Source organism: Saimiri boliviensis, chromosome 21, assembly GCF_048565385.1.
Source record: "Saimiri boliviensis isolate mSaiBol1 chromosome 21, mSaiBol1.pri, whole genome shotgun sequence".
Lineage (NCBI taxonomy): Eukaryota > Metazoa > Chordata > Mammalia > Primates > Cebidae > Saimiri > Saimiri boliviensis.
Genome location: NC_133469.1, coordinates 5,036,086 through 5,060,065, shown reverse-complemented (window position 1 = coordinate 5,060,065; position 23,980 = coordinate 5,036,086). Strand labels below are relative to the sequence as shown.

The 23,980-nt window shown below is 53.6% G+C and overlaps 1 protein-coding gene across 7 annotated transcripts; it reads right to left on the bottom strand.

Annotated features, from left to right (window-relative positions):
* Positions 1 to 274: 274 nt before the first annotated feature.
* On the bottom strand, positions 275 to 22,827 carry TRMU (tRNA mitochondrial 2-thiouridylase). 7 transcript variants are annotated; one of them, XM_010343314.3, is made up of 11 exons: positions 22,699 to 22,827; positions 20,642 to 20,807; positions 14,753 to 14,859; positions 11,653 to 11,775; positions 7,908 to 8,080; positions 6,408 to 6,461; positions 6,252 to 6,318; positions 4,791 to 4,891; positions 3,952 to 4,096; positions 3,532 to 3,614; positions 275 to 2,824 (listed from the first exon to the last, which is right to left on the bottom strand). In XM_010343314.3, exons 1-11 carry the CDS (start codon positions 22,778 to 22,780, stop codon positions 2,660 to 2,662), a joined length of 1,266 nt encoding a protein of 421 aa, XP_010341616.1. In that variant the 5' UTR covers positions 22,781 to 22,827; the 3' UTR covers positions 275 to 2,659. The 7 variants fall into 7 exon arrangements, 6 of the variants coding, with proteins under 6 accessions (XP_010341616.1, XP_010341618.1, XP_010341620.1 ...); XR_012515475.1 differs by having other exon boundaries at positions 2,737 to 2,824; positions 3,532 to 3,634; positions 22,699 to 22,819; XM_010343316.3 differs by lacking the exon at positions 14,753 to 14,859.
* Between the last annotated feature and the right edge of the window lie 1,153 nt (positions 22,828 to 23,980).

Sequence of the window (23,980 nt, the reverse complement as noted above, 5' to 3'; positions counted from 1 at the left end):
TCTTGGTTTCTCCATCCAGTAAAATGGGTTTCTCCCAGAGCTCTAGCCACCTGCACCGCCTCACGCTTCCACCCAGCAGGGCCCACGCTTAGGGAAAAGTAGTGACAGCAAAGAGAAAAATGGGAACCCCAACACTCTCCAGCCCACAGCATCCCCATTTCCCCAGGCGTCTCTAAAGTCCGTGTCCTGGTGCTGGCTGCATAGCACCACAGATTAGGGACACCCCCGGGTCAAATCTGAGAAAAGTGAAGAAAACCTCGAACACACCAATGCCTCGGGTCATTTTTCAGGTTTTGCTTTCTCCGCTAATGTTTACATCCCAGAATGCTCAGTGGCTAATGTGATAGAGTATTTCTACCTCACCGCCAAAGCCATGATTAACAGGAAACCATCAGAAGCATAAGAGAGCAGTCCAGGCCGCCCGGAGCAGGCCTGTCCGTCAACCAGGCCAAGATGTCCACCTGAGGACCATCGAGTGCTCCGCAGTGTGTCCGGAGAGCATCGGCAGCAGACCGTGGTGGGTGACGGCAGAACAAGCCCCTCTGTGATCACGTTTCAACAGACAGCAGCAGAAACACTGTCCAAGCCCCGGGACGTGCAGACTCCCCCAGCCCAGGTAACGGGTGACTACAGCTGCTTCAATCACAGCGTTTTAGCCTTGCCCTGGGCTCCCCACCCTGGAGGCAAGGCTTGTTAAGACCCCCAAGGAGGGTCAGGCACAGTAGTTCATGTCTGTAATCCCAACACTTTGGCTGGCTGAGGGAGGAGTTCAAGACCAGACTGAGCAACACAGCGGGACCCCATCCCTACAATTTTTTAAAATTAGCTGAGGGCCATCTCTACAAACAATTTTTATTTTTATTTGGAGACGGAGTCTCGGCTCACTGCAACCTCCACCTCCTGGGTTCAAGCAATTCTTCCTCAGCTTCCTGAGTAGCTGGGACTATAGGCACATGCCACCACACCCAGCTTTTTTTTTTTTTTTTTTTTTTTGTATTTTAGTAGAGACACTGTTTTACTGTGTTGCCCAGGCTATTCTCAAACTCCTGAGCTCAGGCAGTCCATCTGCCTCAGCCTCTGAAAGTGCTGGAATTACAGGCACGAGCCACTCTGCCCGGCCTCTACAATTTTTAGAAATTAGCTGCTAAAAATTAGCACAGTGGCTCATTCCTGTAGTGTTTTGGGAGGCTGAGGCAAGATCGCTTGAGGCCAGGAGTTCAAGACCAACCTGGGCAACGTAGCAAGACCTTTTTTTTTCTTTTTTTTTTTTTGAGACGGAGTTTCGCTCTTGTTACCCAGGCTGGAGTGCAATGGCGCAATCTCGGCTCACCGCAGCCTTCGTCTCCTGGGTTCAGGCAATTCTCCTGCCTCAGCCTCCTGAGTAGCTGGGATTACAGGCACGCGCCACCATGCCCAGCTAATTTTTTGTATTTTTAGTAGAGACGGGGTTTCACCATGTTGACCAGGTTGGTCTCGATCTCTCGACCTGGTGATCCACCCGCCTCGGCCTCCCAAAGTGCTGGGATTACAGGCTTGAGCCACCGCGCCCGGCCAGCAAGACTGTTTCTTAAAAAAAATTGAAATTAGCTGGGTGTGGTAGTATATGCCTGTTGTCCCAGGTACTTGGGAGGCTGAGGCTGAGGCAGGAGGATTGCTTGGGCCCAGGAGGTCAAGGCTGCAGTGAGCTGTGCTCACACCACTGCACTTCCAGCCTGGGTAACAGAGCAAGACCCTGTCTCTTGGAAAAAAAAAAAAAAAAAACAAAAAAAAAACTCCCCAAGAAGGAAAGGGCTTGGGCCGGGCAAGGCTCTGACATGGGACAACATGGGACAACATGGGAGCCAGGGCCTGGGCCCAAGGCAGGCTCAGGGTGTTTGAAGCTAGCGAGGGGGTGCTGTCCTGGGCCCTGCGTCTCACTGAGATTATCTTGGAAATGACCTGGGTGGGGAGAAGAGCAAGGGCTTTGCTTTCATTTGTGTTATGAGCAGGGAGCGGGGAGGTATGAGCATCCAGCTCTTGGCCGGAAGATGTTTTTCTTCCTTTCCCTCCCCTTCTGTCTTCATGGAGAGGTGTGGCAAGTGGCTAAGGCCAGGCCACTGGGGGCGCCCATGCAGGCAGGAAGGGCTACCTGCCTGCCTGTGCTCCTGGGGCACCCCGGGTCTTCAGAAGGTCATCTGAGGGACACAGCTTCTGGAGCGTGCCAGCCTTGGGTGCTGGTGGGGGGGTAGGAAAGAGGCCAGGAGAGCAGCTCAGATCCTTGGCCCTCTGACCCCCTGGCCAACAGCTTCTGCTGAATCTGAGACATTGCGCCGAAGCCCTCCAGAGTTGGCTGCTGGCCTTGTGGGGCATGCGCAGGCAATTGTACCTTCTGCAGAGAGGGAAGCCCGGCCAGTCAGGAAGCTGTCGCCAGTGGAGTCTGGGGCCCAAGAGGCAGGTTTGTGCCCCAACTTCCTCCACTGGCCGAGGCAGAGGCCCCAGGGTTGGCAGGACAGCGGAGCCCACCGTTGGTTATGGAGGGCAGCCTCACCCATGCTGACCTGGTGCCCACGCTACCTTCTGCCTGGCCACCCCACCTCCCTCTTGCTCACGTTCCTGTGAGGATAGCTCCAGGATAGTTCCTGTCCACACCTCCAGGCTCCTCCCAGCAGCTCCGTCTCTGTCAGAGCGAGGGACGCAGGTCTGGGCCCTCTTCTGGGCTGTCACTGGGGCTCGTGGTGGCGACCGTAGCTCTGTGCTGGCCCTTCTGAAGCGTGTAGGCAGACGGCCCCAGCCGCAGGATCTTCCCGCTGCCCAGGCACTCGTCCCCCTTGTAGAACACGGCAAACTGCAGGGCAGAGAGGGCCTGGCATCGGGTTCTGAAGGGGGCCCGCCCAGGGCAGGTAGGGGCAGAGCAGTCCCTCTGGGGCTTGGCCTGTGTTCGGAGCTCCAGGGGGAGCAGGGTTTGCTGCTGCCTAACAAGTGAGGAGAGGCCAGGGGCGCCCCGCAGCTTCACTAGGGAAGGTCTTCAGGGTCAGGGTGGCTCTCCCTGAGTGGGACAGTCACAGGGGCCTCTCCTGGGACTCCAAGGACTGGCAGGTCTCTGCAGCCCTTGGGAATCTGGGCTGTGACAGAACAGAGCATGGTGGCAGCCAGAGGGACACCTCAGCTCTCCTCACCCCAGATTCACTCCCTCCCAGTGCCCGCACCTGCCCGGCGCCCCCCCACCGGAGCCTCCTGCACACGCAGCCCCAGGGCACGACCCTCTGCCTCTTGAGCACAGTCCTCCTGCCCCCGCATCTGGGGCCCAGGGAAGCAGCTGAGCCTCTGAGGGCCCAAGCAGGAGCTGGCTGGTGACATCAGAGTGGAAATCCTCTGACAGTTGTCACTGCAGGAGCCCCCGGGAGAGGCTGGTCACACCATGCCCTCACCAGCTGTGTGACCTGCTCACACCCTACTTCTGGGCCTCAGCCCCTTCCTCTGTAACCCAGGTGTCCTGGTGAAGAGCAGTGCAGTCCTCACGGAGGGCGGCAGCAGCAGCTGGGCCCCACTCACCTGTCCCGTGGCAAGGCCACGCAGAGCCTGCACGGCCGTCACCCACACGGTGCCATCTTGATTAAGGGTCAGCACGCAGGGCACTGGGTGGAAAGACAGGGGCCTATGGAGGGGGCACAGGCCTTGCCTGGTCAGCCCCAGGGAAAAAGGGGCACCAGCCCACAGGGGTGAGACCCCCGTTCAGAGGGGAAGGAAAAGGCACCAGCCCAGGCCCTGGGCACGGCCGGACAGTGCACTCGCCTGCTTCAGCCTAACACACGGGGCCTGCTCCCGGCCTCCCTCAAGGCAGGCACAGGACACAGAAGGTAATCTCCACAACAGGGACGTGCCTGCCCCAGGGTCTCCCTTCCCTGGCCCAAATCTGGTCTCAGGAAACTGGGCTTCAAAGGGCCCGTCCAGGGAAGCCCTCCCGCCAGTCACCTAGTGCCATCTGGTGGCGGACTCGGAAGTGGCACTCCATCATCTTGTCCCGGACCAGTGCTGCAGGCGGCTCCTCTGTGATCCAGTGCACCCGGCTGGTCCTCAGCAGGTCCCTGTACAGGGCTGGGTGGTCTATCCGGGGAGCCTGTGGGGCAGAATGCGAAGGTAGGGGCGCCCTGGAGCCCTCAGCATTCGTGCCACATGAGCCGGCTGTGGTACCAAGCTGGAGGCTGCGCTGAGCACGGCTGGCAGCAGCCCGGGCCTGGCTCACTGAGCTGTAGCACTCATGCCCCTGCCTGCTCAAAAATGCCTCCAGACACTGGCAAGATCCCCGGAAGAGGGGGAGAAGGTGGGTGAGCTTGCTCCCGACAGGCACCCCCACTTTAAGGCCAAGGTCACAGTGGTGAAGGGGTCACGGTGGTGAAGCCCCTGCAGTGGTGGAAGGCTCGGCCATCTGCACCTGCCTGACCACACCTCACTGGATTCTACCATGGCAGGCACCGTCCTCAGCACTGAGGCCACTAGACGAGCCCCCCAAGCTCTGAGTCTCGCTGCTCTCTTTTGTAAAAGTGGAGAAACTGTTATCTGTGTACAGGGGTTCAGTGATGATTAAGGGAGAGGGCAGAAGACCACAGGGCCCGAGGAGTACCTTAAACCCTCCTGCCACCATGGCCAGTCCCAGGAGGACACAGCAGGAAGGCAGGGCCCAAGGACAGTAACAGAGTGAGTCACCAGCTCCATGACGCCGCAGCGGCTTGGAGTCTTCCCAAGCCCTGGTCCATAGCACCGCTGGCCCTGCCAGCAGCAGCCCAGGCCACCTCAAAGGCCAGCCCACTCACCACAAACACGTCGCCCTTGGCACTGTCCTTCTCCACCACGTACCAGGGCTCTCTCAGGCCACCGATGTTTGCTCTCTGGCCCAAGGTATACAGGAACCAACCTACAGAAAGACAGTTTCTCCATGAGGCTGGGCAACGCATTCCATCCCAAATGTCACACCTCTCCTCATAGGACAGCAGGGGAAGGCTCTGTGGACCTCCAAGGGCAGCCCAGAGCAAGCCCGGCAACGGAGGAGCTCACTTGGAAGCTGACTCTCCAACCACCCAGGCCAGCACTGACCAAGCACCTGAGCGCATCCCATCGTCATCCAGGCCTGGGCTAAACACAGGATGCAGTGGCCATGAGCAGGTACCTTAGACCCCGTAAGGTACAGGTTCTAACTGCAGGAACACCTGACCCCAGGGCCAGGATGTGGCTGGGGGCCCTGTGTGCCACTACTAGGCCCTGCTCGTTGAGCCCATGACACAGCTGTGCATCTAACACAGTGTCAATCTAATGCACTACCTACCTCGGGCTGCCCCCCGCCACTCTGTGCCCAAGTCTTCCCTGGCTACACTCTGCACGCCCCGCACCCTCACAATGAATGTCAGAGAGGAGATGGCAAACTCACTGCCTCCCCCTGCTGCAGTGGTGCACGCAGGCAGAGAGAACCACATGGATTCACCACGTGGCCTGGGCCGGCAGCCTCCTGCAGTGCAGTGAACTGCAGGTAAAAGCCCTGAGTCATCTCACTGGCTCCCGCTGGGACCGGCGCTGGCAGCTACACAGGCAGGCCTGTCTCAGGAATGCCCAGCCCAGGCTCTCGGGAGCCCCGTGCTCCTGAGGATCTCCAATTCGCTGCCGGACGCCCCATCCCTGAGCAGCAGCCGGCGCTCCGGGCCCATCCCACAGCTCAGTCCTGCGCTAGGTCAAGACTGCCTGACGATCACAGCAGAAGGCACATCCCCACCACTGTACTAACCCAGCGCTGGCTGGTGACTACTCGGAGCCCGTCCCCCACACCAGGCACAACACAGGCTGACGTAGTCCTCACCACAGAGCAGGCGCAGAAGCAGCAGCCCTGCCGGCGGGACACCTGGCCTCATCACCGCACGGGTCCTTCAAGATTCTAGTCATACCGTGACGTCCACCTTACTCCCTCCAGCAGCGTGGAGTTCTAGGTAGTTTAACACTTTCCTTACACAGTGAGGAAATCATTCTTTGTACAGGGACTTGATAGGGGTAACTCACAGGACTGCCCTTCCAAATCAGAGGCATGCCTCATGAACTCCAGTATTTCAGCTGCGGCCACATCTTAAAATGCATAGTCCTCATCAAGGTGCCGGTGCCACCCCACAGAGCCTTCTACGATCCACCAGCCGAGTGGAAGGGATGACGGGCACCCTTGGCTACGTCTCCCAGGGCTGAAACCCCACAACTCAAGGCATCTCAGACGACAAGTGGCAGAGTCTGCGCCTCACCTTTATGTGTTCCCACAACCTTATCGTCTTCTATGGAAATGAACTGACCAGGTCGAGCCTGCAAATACTGGAAAACAAGCATTTTGTTACTGATGGAGATCCGGGCCCAGGGCAGACACGTGGCCCCATCTCTTTGTGTCAAAGACCACCACTCACCTGAAGGAGGAAATGTTCAAAATTTCTCTTCCCGATGAAACACATGCCCATGCTCTGAAATGAGAAGGCAGCGGTGAGAGGGACAGAGGTGGGGGTGGCCCGCACTGCACCCGCACACCCTGCTCCAGGGCCTCCCGGCCTCACCCCACAATTTGCTTCAGGGTAGGGGCCCGGCTGCCCGCCAGGGCCTTAGAGAACGAACGCCTCATTGTCTTGGCCTGGCAAGGTCTGACCCTATTCGACAAAACCTCACCCAGTCAGCCCCTTCGGGCCACTGTCCTGTGAGAAGCAGAGGAGGGGCAGGAAGCAGGAAAGCCAGGCCTCGGGGGAGGACTCCAGGGAAGCCAGAGGAGAGGCACCTTCCTCAACCGCAGCTGTCCTGGCTGGGGAGCCTGGGCTGCGTGGGTTCCCCACCCCGGCCCCGTCAGAGGCTGCATCGTTTACTCTCTGGTTTGTGTCTCTCTTGACTACAGCTCCCACCAGAGTGACGCTGGAAACGGAAGACCAGAGGAGAGGAGGGCGGGGGTGGCGTGCTCTTTAGGGAAGAGGGCTTCCTGTTGAACGGTATGGCCATTTCCATTACCAGGAAGAGACACGAAGGAGCAACGGCTGCCACCCCTCGCCCTCCATCCCCAGGCCCTCCCACTGGCTTCACCCTGTTCTGCCAACGCTCCGGGCTCGCTCTCCTTGAGCCAGGTTTTGCTATGTTGCCCGGGCTGTCCTCAAACTCCTGGGTGCACTCGATCCTCCCAAGCACCCGGGGCCACGGGCAGGCACCCCAGGCCGGCTTCTCCTCGTCTCGAGGCCTCTGCACGGCCCCTCCCTCGTCTGGCCTTTCCCAGCCCTCTCCGGGACACCAAATCCTCTCATCCTTCAGGTCTCAGGTTCCGTGTGACTTCCTGAGGCCCTGTCATCTCCACTCCCTCCTCTCAGACTCCATGAGTGCTTCCCTCCCAGGGTCCTACACCTCCCTCCACAGACGCTTTCTAGGTTTACAGTGCTTGGCCTCCTGTCTGCGCCCCCGGCTCGCAGGTGAGCTCCGTGGAGGCAAAGATGGAACTGTGTGCGCATCGCCGTGTTCTCGCAGCCCAGCAGCACAGTGCCTGGAACAGATGGCACTATACGAGTCTACGGCGGGCGAGCAGGTGACAGGGTACCTGCCCCTGCAGGGGTCTCTCCATCACACTGCCTGGCACTCACCTGGCAGGCAGGCCATCCCAAGAGCAGCCCACCAGCTACTAAGGCTTCGGGGAAAGCTGCCTACCACGTAGGGGCAGAGGAGGGGCAAGAGCAAGGAGCGTCGTCGAGGATGCTCCCAATGTCAGCAGAGCCTTGTACCAGGCGCCTGAGCAAACTCTTCCTACCGCTCCAAGGTTCGCCTTTGACGTTAGGTCCTGGAGAAGGGGAAGTGGCGTGGGATCCCCAGGCCCCAGCTGCTCCCTGGACCATGCAGTCGGAAAGGAACACGGGCACTAATCAAAGGGAACTGCTCACTCGTACCTCTTTCTTCTGAAGCACGTGATGAAGTCTATTCTCAGCAGCGATTTTCTTTACAAAATCTTTTGTTAATCCCCCCAGAGGGAAGATGGTTCTCCTCAGGGCATCCTGGGAAACCTGGCTGAGAAAGAAGGTCTGGTCTTTAAAGCTGTCAGCTGCCTGGAGGAGTTTTACCGCTGCCAAGAATAAAGAACAAAAGACGTTGCAGGAATAAAAATAATGATACTTCACTCTCAACAGTGTCCTTCTGTTCACTAAGCCAGACTAGCCCTAGCCTGTCAGAAGCAGAGATCAACACTCAATAGCAACTGCTAGGGAAAAGACCACCACTGGGGTAAACGTGAGAAACACTCGCAGCTCCAGAAAGACCAAGGATTTTGTATGACAAAGTATTCCAGCTCACACTTCAGATTAGACGAAACATCACATGAAAAAAATGTTCTGAAGTGATTAAAAAAAAAAAAAAAAAAACCTAAAATAAATTCAGACAAATCCTGGAAAGTTAAGCAGGCTGGCGGCCTGCAGAAAACTGCCCTGACACCGTGTCCGCTGCGCTTTCTTCCAGCACCCACAGACGTGCCGGCACCACGGTGGGTTCACGGCCGGGCGGGCAGCGCGGCCTCCAGCAGCGCTCCACCTGTGAACGCATTCGCTTTCTCTGTACAGACGCTTTTTTGTTTAGCGTCTCGGCCGACATCTGTTAGGGGCCCCTGCCGTTCCTTCAACACTCCCTATGTGATAGTAAAGAACCATTTTTGGCTTTAAGGCAACATGGCAGAGGCATGCGTAAACCTGGCTTAGAACTGTCCAGTTCCCCGCTTTGAGGTTCAGTGATCAGTGGTGACACACTTAAGATGAATGTCAGTTTCACGGCGTCTGTCAACCTTTCTCATCAACTCCTCCTTACGAATTATACTCAGCGCGCGCCACAGGCAGCGCCCGCAGCCTTCCTGGCTCGGCACAGCCACGCATGCAGCACGCGTTCTCCGTCTGCTGATTCCCACGTTAGCCGTGAGAGGGAGAATTATCCCCACGGTACAGAGGGAAACTGAAGCCTGCCTAGTCATCACACGTGACGCGCCCACAGTGACGCAGGTGCAGGTGGCCGAGCTGAGATGGCCCCGCCTCCCGAGTCCTGCTCCCTTGTCGGGTATAGACAGCAGAACTGAGTGAGAAGTGAGACTGAGTTCGGCCATCAGTCACCACAGAAGCAGAGCACTTCCCAGAGTCCACTAGTTTTTGTTTGTTCTATTTTTTTGAGATGGAATCTCGCTGTCACCCAGGCTGGAGTGCAGTAGCGCGCGATCTCAGCTCACTGCAACCTCCGCCTCCTGGGTTCAAGTGATTCTCCTGTCACAGCCTCTGCAGTAGCTGGGACTACGGGCACACGCCACCACACCCCGCTAATTTATTTTTATTTTTATATTTTTAGTAGAGATGGGGTTTCATCATGTTGGCCAGGCTGGTCTCGAACTCCTGACCTCATCATCTGTCTGCCTCAGCCTCCCAAAACGCTGGGATTACGGGCATGAGCCACCACACCCAGCCTCAGAATCCACTTTCAACCCCAATCTAACTATAGTCAAACCTCAGAAAACTAGGAGCTCTTTGCATTTTCTCCTAGTTCTGAGTCTTTTTAAAACAAACTAAACATCGAAGATGTTCAAAAAAACAAGCTGGCGACCCTCACTGAACTACTGTAGAAGAAAAGCACAGACGGGAACGAATGCCGGGGGAGGCTGCCTGTGCTGGAGCCCCAGTGACACACCCTCCCGTGCTGCTCGGCAAGGCTGCTGGTAGCGCACCGTGCACGGGAAAAGCCGTCAGCCACAGGCCGGGCCGAGGAGCACCGGTGTCAGGTGCCGACCGACGCTGAGCCCAGGCCCTTCACTGCCCCCGCGGGTGCTCTCCCTAAAGACCCAGGCCAGGCCAGAGGAACTAAAGAATAGAATAGAAACCTTGAGTGTGGCTACAAAACACAGTGATAGCCAAGACACCATCAGAACTCCCACACATCAAACTTACTCAACAAAACGCATGCACCAGTACTGTCGGAAGTTTCCAAGAACACGTGACCCATAATAAAGGCCCATGGCTCTGCAGGGCACCGTGTTCTAGGAGGTAGGCAGGCGCATCTATTCAACACAGAAATAAACCCTCCATCTCCTCAAGCCCTGTACGTGCACAATTACTTGGTGAATTTCACCCCACAGTTCCCAAGTGGCAGGACTCTGAACTCAAACCCATGTCTTCCTGAAATGGGGTGCTGTCTTAGGGGAGTGGGCTGCTCTTCTCTGGGCTCAAGTCAGTGAAGGTACCTGATCACCCTCTGCCATGAGGAGAGGAGGAGAGAGAGAACAGAAGGCGGTGGATGACTGCTGGCACACTCAGGGCATCCCTGACCACGCACAGCCCTGCGCCATCGCGGCAGCCTCCAGGATGGGCTCAGCAATGCTGAGGAGGACTCAGCTAGGGCCTGGCACAGGAGAAGCAGCAGGGACTGTGGGTGTGCAGAACTGCACTGAAATCCAGCTCTGCCACCCAAGATGCCCGGGTCAGACAGCTTCATCTAGGCCTTGGCTTCCTCACGCGTGAAACGGGATGAGAGCACACGCCTCACGGACGGCTGAGAAGAGCAACATGCAATGTGTGAGGCTGGGCATGCTGGCTCACACCTGTAATCCCAGCACTTTGAAAGGCTGAGGGGGGAGAATCGCTTGAACCCAGGAGTTCAAGACCAGCACGGACATCATAGCAAGACCTCACGTCTACACACAAAAAATGAAAAACCCGGGTGTGGTGGCACAGGCCTGTGGTCCCAGCTACTCAGCAAGGCTGAGATGGGAGGATCACTTGAGCCCAGGACGTGGAGGCTGCAGTGAGAGGAGATGGGGCCTCTGTACTCCAGCCTGGTTGAGAGTGAAACCCTGCCTCTGAAAAAAAAAATATGTGTGCATGTAAAGCCCTACCCCAGCCCCAGAGACCCCTATTCCCCAGATGGCGGGGACAAGGCTCCCTCCAACATCTGAATTTCTGGACCAAGGAGAAACACTGCCCTCCAGAGATCCTACAATGATGGACACTCCCTGCAGAAACACAACTCTGAGCTCCACTTGCATTTTCACTCAACAATGCAGGGAATTCCTCTTTACACATAAACGTACGCCAGACAAGCCAGCAGCTTCCCAGCTCACTGTATGGTATTGACTTTTTTCTAGAAAGGTGAAACTTGGCTCCCTAACACATATAAACTCATGTGTGAACAGAGCTACAAAGCCCGACTGCTGACCCTATGCGATCCACAGCACGTCCCCAGCTCACAGCACATTAAAAGTCAGCCTGAACCGCAGGCCCCTGAGCACCTGACGCTAAGTACAAGGCCTTGGCAAGACTGATGGCACCCCAATTATCACTGTCAACCATTTACCCAGATATTTCTGGAACACTTGAATCATTAACACAATGTCTAGAGCTGGATTATCAGTATCTGATGTAATTTTCCCCAGCCCTCACCCTGGCCAGCTGGGACATCTCCTACTGCACAATCACAGGCCCTCGGGAAAATGACCCTCTTGGTAACTGTACCTTTTCAAGTATGAATCCAAAACAAGCTACTCTGGGGGGCAGGGGGTGGGGGGCGGGTACGGGGTCGGGAGCAGCGATCCTCGGACACAACCCACTGTCATTCTTCAAAACAGTTCACTCTGTTCAAACAGAATTCAGCTCTGACCCAGGCACTTTAACTTACGATTTCTAACTTCAAACCGATTTCTGAAAAGCCCTTCTGGCCTCTTAATGTGCTTCTGCTGAAAGACTTCTTCATCTTCCTGTGACGTTCTTGCATAGTGACCTGTGGCAATGGCATCTGCCCCTGTGACATTTTTAAAAAAACACAAGGACCAGGTTTTAGACTTAGACTCACAGGCCTTGATCAGCATAAACCAGGACACAAGAGTGCAGACCCCAAGTCTTAGGCTGAGGGGCTGCACAGTCCACCCTACCCCCAAACATGGAGATCCCAGGACATAGAGGCACACACCACATTCCATCAAACCAGCAGCCTTGAACTCTTAACCCCGTACAACCTTGCTACAAAGTTTTATTGCACCTTTATGACCTTTCAAAAGCTGATTTCTAGCTTAAGGAAACAGTCCGAAATGCACAGAAAGATTTAAATACAAAATATTCATTTCAGGGTTTATCATAATACTAAGGGACGTTGTGCACAGTGGCTCATGCCTGTGATCCCAGCGCTTTGGGAGGCAGAAGTGGGCAGATGATCACCTATGCTCAGGAGTTCAAGACCAGCCGGCCTGGGCAACACAGTGAAATCCCACCTCTACAAAACAAATACAAAAACTAGCCAGGAATCGTGGTATACATCTGTAGTTCCAGGTCCCTGGGAGGCTGAGGTGGGAGGATTGCTCAAACCTGAGAGGTCGAGGCCGCAGTGAGCCGAGATCGTGCTACAGCACTCTAGCCTGAGCAACAGAGCAAGACGGTGTCTCAAAAAAAAAAAAAAATTAAAACCACCAAAATGAACCAAAACATTCAACACTGGGAGAATGTGAGGTGAATTACAATGCATGGCCATAACAACGGGGGTACTAACAGAGAATGTTAACCAACACGGGAAAATGCCTGACACTTAACTACACAACATCACGATTCCACTATTTTTACTGTATAGAAATCACTGAAGAAAAATCTCAGGTCTACTCCTTTGATTCTGTGAGTGAAATTATAGGTGTTGTTTCCCCTCTGTTATATTTTCTGTAATAAATATGTATTTTTTTCATCACAGTGAAGAACCATCCGGCACACTGTTTCTTCGTTTCATGGTACACAACGTCACAGAAGCTATCAAGCTGCATATAAGTCCATAACCTTTTCATCGTGTAAAAATTTCAGATGTTCGGGCTGGGCGCAGTGGCTCACGCCTGTAATCCCAGACCTTTGGGAGCTGAGGCCGGTGGATCACTTGAGGTCAGGAGATTTAGATCAGCCTGGCCAATATTATGAAACCCCGTCTCTACAAAAAAAAAAAAAAAAAAAATTAAGCTAGACATGGTGGACACCTGTAATCCCAGTCAGTTGGGAGGCTGAGGCAGGAGAATTGCTTGAACTCAGAAGGCGGAGGTTGCAGTGTGCCGAGATCACGCCACTGCACTCCTTCCTGCCTGGGCAACGGAGCAAGACCCCGTCTCAAAAAAAAAAAAAAAAAAAAAAAAAAAAATTACAGATATCTAGTATTTCAGGAGACTTTATGAAAGGTGCAGCAAAATGGATTCCATCCTTCACCAACCACACTAGCTCGGCGTCAACAGAAGACACAGCACGAATTAACTGCTGCGTATTAGCGATCTGAAAAAGGCACTTTAGAAACATGATCTGATCTTGACTGAGTTTCTCAGAGAGAAAAAAAATCCACTTTAAATCGATGTCCTTAAAACCACCACTCCTACTAGGAGAAGGGCGGGGCGCCTCTGAGGAGCACGGTGGGCTCAGGAGTCCCTCGTCCTGTGTGTGCTGCTCACGCCTTTCCTCCAGATGCGGACACAGTCACTGCAGAAGTTCCTTGCGCAGCGTGCCTGACGGCCAGCCACCTCGGGGCTCCCTCAGAACCTTTGGTGAGAGCTTAGTGCTCTCCAGAGGCAAGCGTGCCCTTCCTCAACAGCTGCCTGTGCTTCTGCCCCAGGGAACTTCTTCTGCCAGTCCTAACTCTGTCCTCTGGTGTCACACAAAGAATGCATTCCTAACTCACACCCTTGACCCCTGCCTCTAGGACCCAAAATAATCTCCACAGTTCATGGAGGACATATTTCTGGACACACTGAAAATAAAAATCAATTCACGTTGTGAGTCTGTCACTCTTTTCCTGAAGAACTGACGTGGTCTAACCAGGACGGACCACAGTGGATGCACCACCCCTTCCCAGACATTTTCTGATCATCAAGGTGAGCTCATTTGGCTGGCTGTGACGAAAAGACATCACACTCCTGGCTCAGTCAGCATGGGGGCACCTAAATCCCCCCGATTTTCTGCATATTCAATGGCAACCATGCTATGTCTTTCCAGCCTTGTACTAGGAGAATTAATTACTGAACCTGGGTGCAGACTCTGCGTTTGTCTCTAGGACGTTTCCTGGTTTTTGGTGTCCGTCCAGTGTTGAAATGCAGCCCTTTTGTTTTGTAGGCATTTGTTTACTCCTCACTCCACAAACTAACTTTCATCATCATCATCTCCGCTTTAGGTTACTCACGTGTCAGATCTGCAAGTCTCATCTACGTCACCTCTGAAAGCACTGACACTACCCGGTCCCTGGCTTACAATGGTGTCTCGTAGCCGCACACAACAGGGTGAGCTGTAGTGGGACACAGCAAACCCAGAGGCCAGAGACACGACTTCAGAAACTTGTACGGTGACCCCCAATGGCAGGGAACAGGAGAAAGAAACTAGAATTCACAAAGCATAGGCACAGACACCAAGAGGTGGTCGAAGCAAACTATTCAGCATCAGGAGGTCCAAGAAGAAGAAACAGGCTAGGCGCAGGGGCTCCTGCCTGGAATCCCAGCACTCTGGGAGGCCGAGGCAGGAGGACTGCTTGAGGCCAAGAGTCTGAGACCAGCCTGGGCGACAGAGTTGAGACATACCATCTCCACAAAAAATTAGCCACCATGGTGGCATGCCTGTGGTCCAAGCTACTCAGGAGCCTGGAGTAGGAGAATCTTTTGAACCCAGGAGGTTGAGGCTGCAGTGAGTCATGATCACATCACTGCAATCCAGCCTGGGTGACAGAGCGAGACCCTGTCTCTAAAAAAAAATTTTTTTAAGCCCAAATTACTTACCAAGATTATCCACAGCATAATGAAAAAAGCAACTGAATTTGATGTACTTGTTGCAAACTATGTCAGGATTGGGAGTCCTTCCTTTTTCATACTCATTCAAAAAATCACTAGAATAAAAGAAAATGACTTCAGTTCCAAGTGTGAAACATCCCTCAAAAAAAAAAAAAAGATTACGTTCACTAAATTGCTTGTTTAATGTAGAATTTCTCCTTGTTATACCAAAACTATAATTTTCTGCAAAACAGAAGAGCTTCAATACAAAGCCACTGTCATTAAACATTTGTTTATAGCCTGCTGCATGAGCCACCTAACAGCAAGGTGTTACTCTCCGCCACCACGGCTCGGGACCACCCTCTCTGGGGAGGCTCACAGGGCACGTGGGGTCAGGAGTGGGGGGGTGGTCGTGAGGCTCTCACTAAACCCCCACCTCTGGAACTCCTCCAACACAGCAGGGCTCGGGTAAGGAAGAGAAGATGTCCGAGTGACAGCAGAAATGAAATCCCCTAGACTTGCATTGCAGGGCGGTAGGGCTATGCTATGTACTGGCTTCCATGCACAGTTCCTGGCAAGTACCTCCCATAGCCCGCTAGTCTTCTGCTGTCATGCTGGGTGTGGTGGGCCTTAGGAATGGGCCTCTGACCTGCACTCTTTTCAACACTTTTTTTTTTTTTTTGAGATGAAGTCTAACTCTGTCACATCCAGGATGAAGTGCAGTGGCGTGATCTTGGCTCACTCACTGCAACCTCTGCTTCCCGGGTTCAAGTAATTCTCCCACCTCAGCCTCCTGAGTAGCTGGGATTACAGGTGCGTACCACCATGCCTGGCTAATTTTACCATGGTGGCCAGCCTGGTCTTGAACTCCTGGCCTCCCAAAGTGCTGGAATTACAGGCATGAGCCACCTTACGGGGCCCACAGCATCTTTTTCTGTAGAGATAAGGTCTTGCCATGTTGCCCAGGCTGGTGTTGAACTCCAGGCCTCAAGCAGTTCTCCTGCCTCAGCCTCCTCAAGTGCTGGGATTACAAGCATCTGCCTTTCTGACTGTGGGTCTTAACGCCCTCCCCAGAGACAGTCACGCTCTATATCCTGGGGGAAGGAATGGCAATGTCATGAAGCCTCCGTAAACACCCAAGAGTACTGGCTTCAGAGAGCTTCCGGACAGCTACACTGTGGAGCTTCCTAGAGGGTGGTCCCCAGGGAGGGTGTGGAAGCTCCCTGACCTTCCCCCATACCTCACCCGACCCACCTCTTCATCTGTACCCTTTGCAATATCCTTTAAAAGAAAATGTAAGGAAGTGTTTTTCTGAGTTCTCTGAACCACTCCAGGAACTTACTAATAATCAAACCCAAAGAGGAAGTCATGGGAATCCCAACTTGAAGCCGGTTGGTCCTAAATCCTAGAGGCTCATACTTTCGACTGTTGTTGGGGGGTCAGTCTTGGGGACTGACCCCCCAACCTTTGGGATCTGGCACTATCTCCAGGGAGATGGTGTCGGAGCTGAATTGAAGGACACCCAGTTGGTGTCCACTGTTTGGTGTATGGGGGAAAACCCCCACACTTTTGGTCACAGAAGCCTTCTTCCATGAGGATGACTGCTGTGGTGCGAGAGCAGAGGAGAAAGTCAGTTTCCCTACACGGGGGCTCCAGGAGCCATTGTGCACCCTCAGCCTGGGAAGCTGGGTCACTGGGCAAATATACCAAAAATACTTTCCTCATGTGATGAATACACACTTCTCAGAATGAGCAACCTCCTGGGTGCTTAAAGTGGATCAGGCCATCTTTATTCTGTGAATTTCTGCTCTAACAGACTAACTGAATATGGGAAAAAGATGCTACGATACCATCAAGACTTAGTAAGAATTTCACAGTCTTAGAGGATTCACTTCAAGAGGGTTATGATGTTTATTTTGGGAGTTTAAAAATTGATGTATTTTGGTATAAGTATTTTTTTTTTTTCATTTAACCTAAACGCTCTACTAATCAACAAGGGTTAAAAAAAACCAATGCTGATCAAGAGGGTTGTTATGCAGACAGATCGTGGATCTGCACAGACTCAGATGCTACTTGTGTCTCTTCAACGTTAGCAGGCACCGAGTGTTTACCTACCTCTTGCTCCCCCAGAAGTTCACAGAAACTCTTCTTGTTCTGTATTTGCAACAACACTTGGTATTATGACACTTTCCATTTTGTTTTAATTATTAGAAAGTTATCAGGAAGCTCATTAAACCATAAACTACTTACGATGCCATCTGTGTCTATGTCCTTTCTACGTAACAGTCAGCAATAAATGTTGAAGAGGGTGAACATTTACATCAGTTTTTGAAAAGACATACTGTTAACCCTTTCCTAAACAGCAGACAGGAAGGTGTGTCAGTTGGTATTAGCAAAAACTACGGAGTAGCCCAGCCCCTTCTCTCACTGGAAAGTAGTCTTTTCTGTGCTTCGTCACGGGGAGAGCAGCTGAAAAGACTCAGCAGTTAAAACACATCTGGACTCTGACCCTTGAAAACCAGTGGGTCTTGAATGAAAGAATTCAAATGAAATTTCTGAGCTACAGAGCCCTCCTAGAGAAGTGAGTGTTCAGCAGGAAGACCAATGTCTCCACGGGAAGTGGGGATTGAGTGAGGATAGAGTGCAGGTTGGCTGGGGCCTGGGGCGAGCTCGAGGGCCGCCCCAGGGAAAAGACTCTGCCCAGCCGCTGCCTTCTTTCAGTCCCTACCAAGCATCGCCAGAAAGCAGCAGCAAGCACCGGCCTGGAAAGCTGGGTTTTTTTTTTTTTTTTTTTTTTTTTTGAGACAGGGTCTCACTCTGTTAACCAGGCTGGAGTGCAGTGGAACAATCTCAGCTCACTGCAACCTCCACCTCCAGGGTTCAAGCAATTCTCCTGCCTCCGCCTCCCAAGTGGCTGGGATTACAGGCACTCGCCATCATGCCTGGCTAATTTTTGTATTTTTAGTAGAGACGGGGTTTCACCACATTGGTCAGGCTGGTCTCGAACTCCTGACCTTGTGATCCACCTGTCTCCGCCTCCCAAAGTGCTGGAACTCCAGGAGTGAGCCACGGCACTCGGCCAAAAGCCGGGTTTTAATCCCAGCTCCACTCCTAACTTGCCATAGTATTCAAGACGAGTCACTCTTCCTTTCTGGCCTCAGAGCCGAGCTCAACTTCAAAAACCACCTCCACTTGTACACTTTGAAGATGCTGCGCTAGCAGGTGAGGTGTAAGCTCCCTTGGGTTCCCTGCTGTCACCTCAAACTCTACAGCACTCATGAGGAATCCCCTAAACCGGCTTTCCCCAGCCACCCCGGCATGATCTTGAAACTACGGCGGAGTCCTCTCCTCTCTGGTCTCCCACACACACACCAGTCATAAGCCCCATCACACCTTTTCTCAAAGACCCTGACGACCCTCTACACCAGCACAGCTGAAGTGCTTGTTAAAGCAGATCCTAGGGCCACCCCCAGACCCAGGCCCAATCTCTCTAAATTCCTTTTTCTTATTTCAGCAGTTCTGGGGGAAGAGGCAGCCTCTGTTTCCATGGGTAAGTTCTTTAGTGGTGGTTTCCGAGACTGTGGGGCACCCATCTCCCAAGCAGTGTACACTGCACCCAGTGTGTAGTCTTTCGTACCTCACCCCAGAGTCTACTGTATCTTTTTTTTTTTTTTTGAGACGGAGTTTTGCTCTTGTTATCCAGACTGGAGTGCAATGGCGCGATCTCGGCTCACTGCAACCTCCATCTCCTGGGTTCAAGCAATTCTCCTGTCTCAGCCTCCTGAATAGCTGGGATTACAAGCTGCGACACCATGCCCAGCTAATTTTTGTATTTTTAGTAGAGACGGGGTTTCACCATGTTGACCAGATGGTCTCGATCTCTTGACCTCGCTATCCACCCGTCTCGGCCTCCCAAAGTGCTGGGAATATAGGCGTGAGCCACCGCGCCCCGCCCACTGTATCATTTTTATGCCTTTGCGTCCTCATAGCTTAGCTCTGACTCATCTTTTTAATCCTGAAAATAAAAACAGCAGCCAGGTGCAGTGGCTCATGCCTGTAATACCAGCACTTTTGAAAGCCAAGACTAGCGGATCTTCTGAGGTCAGGCGTTCAAGACTAGCTTGGCCAACATAGTGAAAGCCTGTCTCTCCTAAAAATACAAAAATTAGCCAGGCATGGTGGCGTGTGCCTGTAATTCCAGCTACTTTACTTGGAAGCTGAGGCAGGACAATCGCTTGAACCTGGGAGGCAGAGGTTGCAGTGAGCCAAGATCACACCACTGCACTCCAGCCTGGGTGACAGAGGAAGACTCCACCTCAAAAAAAAAGAGAGAGAGAAGAAAGAAAGAAAAGAAAAACAGCGCCGGGCGCGGTGGCTCAAGCCTGTAATCTCAGCACTTTGGGAGGCCGAGGCAGGTGGATCACGAGGTCGAGAGATCGAGACCATCCTGGTCAACATGGTGAAACCCCGTCTCTACTAAAAATACAAAAAATTAGCTGGGCATGGTGGCACGTGCCTGTAATCCCAGCTACTCAGGAGGCTGAGGCAGGAGAATTGCCTGAACCCAGGAGGCGGAGGTTGCGGTGAGCCGAGATCGCGCCATTGCACTCCAGCCTGGGTAACAAGAGCGAAACTCCACCTCAAAAAAAAAAAAAAGAAAGAAAAGAAAAACAGCTATGTTTATTGAATGCTTACTAATACACCAGACATAAAAACTAGAACCTAATCTTACTTAATTCTTACATAACCCTGTGAGGCATCAGTGTTATCTCCTTTTTAAAGATGAGAAAATTAAGGATTAGAAAAGTCAAGTAACTCTTCTGGTTCTTTGTTGTCAGGAAAAATATTATTTTTTCAATTACAAAAACAAAGTCAAGTAAATTGCCCAAGGTCATACAGTAAGTGACAGAGTGAGGACTCAACACAATGTTTTTCTGCTCCCACAGCCCACTCAGGCAGGGCAGCCTGTCCTGTGCACACGGCCTGCTGTGTCAGATGCCCGACAACTGCCTGACAGTCCACACGGTCAGGGCTCACCAGAGGACGAGCCCTCCGCTCCTTCCACTGCAGGAGCAGAAGTCCTGGCAAACTGCACAGCAGTCCTGCAATGAACCCCCGGCATTTCTTCTCCACTTCACTGCTGCCCTCACCACCCCATCTGAAGTGTCTTCTCTACTCCTTTGCTGGCAAGCCCTCCTCTTTCATGAAGCCTTCTTGATTACTCCACACTGCAAATTTCTCCCTCCTCCCGGGTTCAGTGATTCTTCAGAGAATCACTGGCATTTCCTACGTGCCACGTATCACTATCATCTCTTGTGAAGATGGATAATGTGCTCCCAACTAGACCGCAGACTCCTACAGAACAAGGTCACGGCGTAGACATCTTAATGTTCCTAGATGTAGCCCAAGCCCAGCATGCAGTAAGCACTTAATGATTGGGACTGTATGAGATTTCAAAAGTTTCCGTTTGTTTCTTGCTTGCAAAGGCACGGAGCCACAAGGGGCCACATATCATCTAACTCGTCCTCTCAGAACCCCCATAATCGGTGACCCACACAGCACACAGGCATTGATGCCCATCTTCCAGGGGAGCCCTCAGTCTTAGCTCCCCTTCCCTAGCTGGGCAACAGCAACAACTCAAGGTCCAAGAAAGCATTAAACAGACTTCAGGCAAGTAGCAAAAATGACAGGCGTGACAGAGCTGGCAGTGCTGTGGGGTCCAGGCCTTGCCTCTAACACAGAGGCCCCAAGGCAGCCGAGGCCTCCTGCAGCTTCAGCACCACCGTGGAGGGAGCGCGCTGGGCTGCACAGGAGTCCGTCAGGCTGACGACCACCATCCTTCCACTCGCAAGATCCACAGCGTGAGGAAGCCTCCTTTGAGCTGCGACCTGCACTCACCTGAACACATCGTTCCAATACTCCTTCACGTAGGACACTTGATGGAAAGGGATGTCTAAGATCTGGCAGACTCTGTAAGCATCTTCACAGTCTTTGTCAGCAGCACAGACCCCATGTTCGTCCAGCGAGTCCCAGTTCTTCATAAACACCCCTGTCACCTGGTAACCTGGGGGCGGGAGGAAGGTCAGTTAAAGAGAGTACAGAAATCAACCCTGGGTGAAAAGGTAGTGATTTCAGAGCTCTGAGCAGTCCCACACACGCTGTGCTCCCGTGCCTCTGTGCCCGATCTGCCTGGCAGTCCCTGCTTTGCCATGTGGCTTCAGGGCTCCGGTCTCCGACTTGGTGCCTGAGTCCCAAGATGAACGAGGTGGTATTCTCTCATCTTTGTGCCCCCATCTGTGTATCAGCACAATGCCAGCAGGAGGGGCTTAGTCAATGTGTGTGAAATGCACGAAGGAAGAGTTGAAACTCAACCAAATTTTCCAAAGCACCACTCAGTTATCAGGAAAGGAAAGTCATTTCAAAAGTTGCTTCTAGTTACCATCTACAACTTAGACTCTAAGTCATCAGATATAAAGATAATTCAAATGTTGAATATTTTGTAAGAGGTGACCACCTACATAGTTTATTATTTATTTTCTCCCTTTTCGACTGTAACAAAACATTCACACAAATATTGGAAAGGCCAACTTTAGCCCTGCACTACCTTAGCAAACTACACAGGTGCCGGCCCTCTATGAGAAAGCTAGTTTTTAGAAGGCTGGGTGTAATGAGACAGGGCAAATGACTGCTGAAGAAGGCTTCATATAGTACCCAAAACTACAGAAATGTGCTGACCAAGCTTTGCCAAGACGACACCACCACACACACGAGACCACTCCATCCCAGATCAACCAGACCAATGCTGTCTACCTAACGGTATAAAGCCCTTGATATAGCATTAACGTTTTCTAGTCTCCCCTCCTTCTACCTCCATCTGGCCAGAACCAGCCAACACTTCCAGGCTTCTGTGATTCTGCCTGCACTGCAGCCTCTGCCCGGAGCACCTCCTCCACCTCCAAGTCTCTGCTTGGTACATCCGACTCTTCTTTCAAGCCTCAACGGAACACTTCCACCTCTAGGATGCTTTCTTCCACTCTCCCTTCTCAACAACTGTTTCTGCTTATGGTTTGCCTACCCTTCTCTTTGGCACTTGCTTGACCTACCATAATAGCTACAATTATTAACAACATAAACCAATAGCCACTAGTGTTTTCTGAGTACCTGGTACGTGCTGGGCACGGGGGTAAACCCACCAATACGTAGTAAACCATCTAAGCCCTCCCGTCACCCTGTGAGGCAGTGTTAGTCGAATTTGACATGGGAGGGCTTAACTAACTCGCCCGAGATCAGGAAGCAAAGATGGCGCAAAGCGGAGCTCCACAAACGTTACTCTGAATGCGGCCTCCCGCGGGGAGCCACCCAGGTGAAGCTAAACAGGTGCTCATTTCAGCGCTGGGCTCGAGGAATTCTGAGCACCTGTGGGGCTCCGTTGAGATGCCCAGAGGCAATGCCGATGCTTCTGGGGAAAAGTCTGACCTCCAGCGAGCGGAGAACCCAGGAGGCACCGAACAAGCAGACCCGCCGCGCGGCAGGTGCCCGTCTGCTGAGCGGGGAGGACAGGAGCTCCCACCGAGCGGCCACAGCGCGCGCAGAGGTCAGGCCTCCGGCCCCGGCGATCCCAGCTCCCCTCCCCGTGTCCGCGGCCTCACGGGCGATTGCGGACGCCGCAGACTCGTGAGAAACCCTCCCCTCCCCACCCCGGCCGGCCGGCTGGCTGGCTTTTCCCTGGGGTGGGCACGGGTGGGGAGCGGCGCGCCAACTGCTCTCGGGTGGTCGGAGCTGCAGCCGCGCACATCTCCGACCAAACAGGTGGAGGGCGAGGGGCCGAGGTCAGAGGACCGGGTTCCTCCCGCCGACCTGGGGAGGGAGGCGGCCTGACCCAGGCCACGAGGGACGGGGACAGGTTTTCTGGGGCACATTCGCTCGGGGGCGGGCGGGGGCCTCGGCTGCCTCACCTCTCCGCTTCAACAGCAGTGCGGCCACGGCGCTGTCCACGCCGCCGGACAGGGCGCACACGACGTGCCGCGCCGCCTGCATCCTCCCGCTGCTCACCTTCACCGGCAACTACCGCGGCTTCCGCGCCTCGCCGGAAGTCCCGCCCCGGACGCACGTTCCGCGCTCCTGGCCCGCCGGAAGCCGCGCCCGCGCGCCCGCGTTCCGTCCGGCCCTCCCCGGCCCAGCGGAGGCGGTCCCCGAACCCCCGGCCGCGCTCGCCACGGCGGGTCCGCCGGTCGCGGGGCGCCGAGACCCTGCCGGGCCGCCAGTGGCCGGCTTTTATTGGCGCCGCTGCCTCGCCGTCCCCATCCGCGTCCTGGCCTCATTGCTCTTCTTTTGCGCTGCAAACCGAAAATAAAATCCTCAGCCCCCCCAGCCAGCCGATGGGGCCCCCCTCTGTGCCCAGGGCGTCCCTGGGGAGAGGCCGGAGGGGACCCGCCTCGTCAGACCCTCCTCCCTTTGGAATGGGGACCGGCGTTGACATCAAAACAGACTTAACACTGGCTGGGCGAGCTCTCCGTAGCAATACGACACCGGCCTGGCAGATAGCAGGCCCCGAAAGATACCGAAGTATTTTACCCCAAAAATATATTTTAATTTAATTTAATTTAATTTAATTTAATTTAATTTTAGAGACGGAGTCCCACTCTGTTGCCCAGGCTGGAGTGCAGTGGCGCGATCTCGGCTCCCTGCAACCTCCACCTCCAAGGTTCAAGCGATCCTCCTGCCTCAGCCTCCCTAGCAGCTGGGATTACAGGCACGCGCCACCACGCCTGGCTCATTTTTGTAGTTTTAGTAGATTCGGGGTTTCACCATGTTGGCCAGGCTGGTCTCGCGGTCCTGACCTCAAGTGATTCACCCACCTCGGCCTCCCAAAGTGCCGGGGTTACAAGTGTGGGCCACTACCCGCGTCCGAGAAAATCCTTGAAGCCACCTATGACCTGGAAGCTCCACCTTGCCTTCTAGTTTTCCCACCATTCCGGAACCAATGTTACATCTTAAATGTATTGATTTATCTCTTATGTCTCCCTAAAACGCACAAAACTAAACTGTAGCATGACCCCTTCAAGCCCATGTTCTCAGGATCTCCTGGGACTATGATGTCACGGGCCACAGTCTCTCATATTCCACTCAGAATAAGTATCTTCAAATATTTTACAAAGTTTGACTCCAAGCATACTCAGCACTCAAGCCTTTAACTGTGAGCTGTGTGGGGCAGGGGTTTTGTGTTCTGTCCACTGT

Coding starts and splice junctions, on each gene's coding strand:
- TRMU (XM_010343314.3), bottom strand. CDS start 22,780: ATGCAGGCGGCGCGGCACGTCGTGTGCGCCCTGTCCGGCGGCGTGGAC. Junction 11,776..14,752: donor TTATGCTGTGGATAATCTTG/GTAAGTAATTTG, acceptor AAAATGTCACAG/GGGCAGATGCCATTGCCACA. Junction 8,081..11,652: donor TCGGTTTGAAGTTAGAAATC/GTAAGTTAAAGT, acceptor TATTCTTGGCAG/CGGTAAAACTCCTCCAGGCA.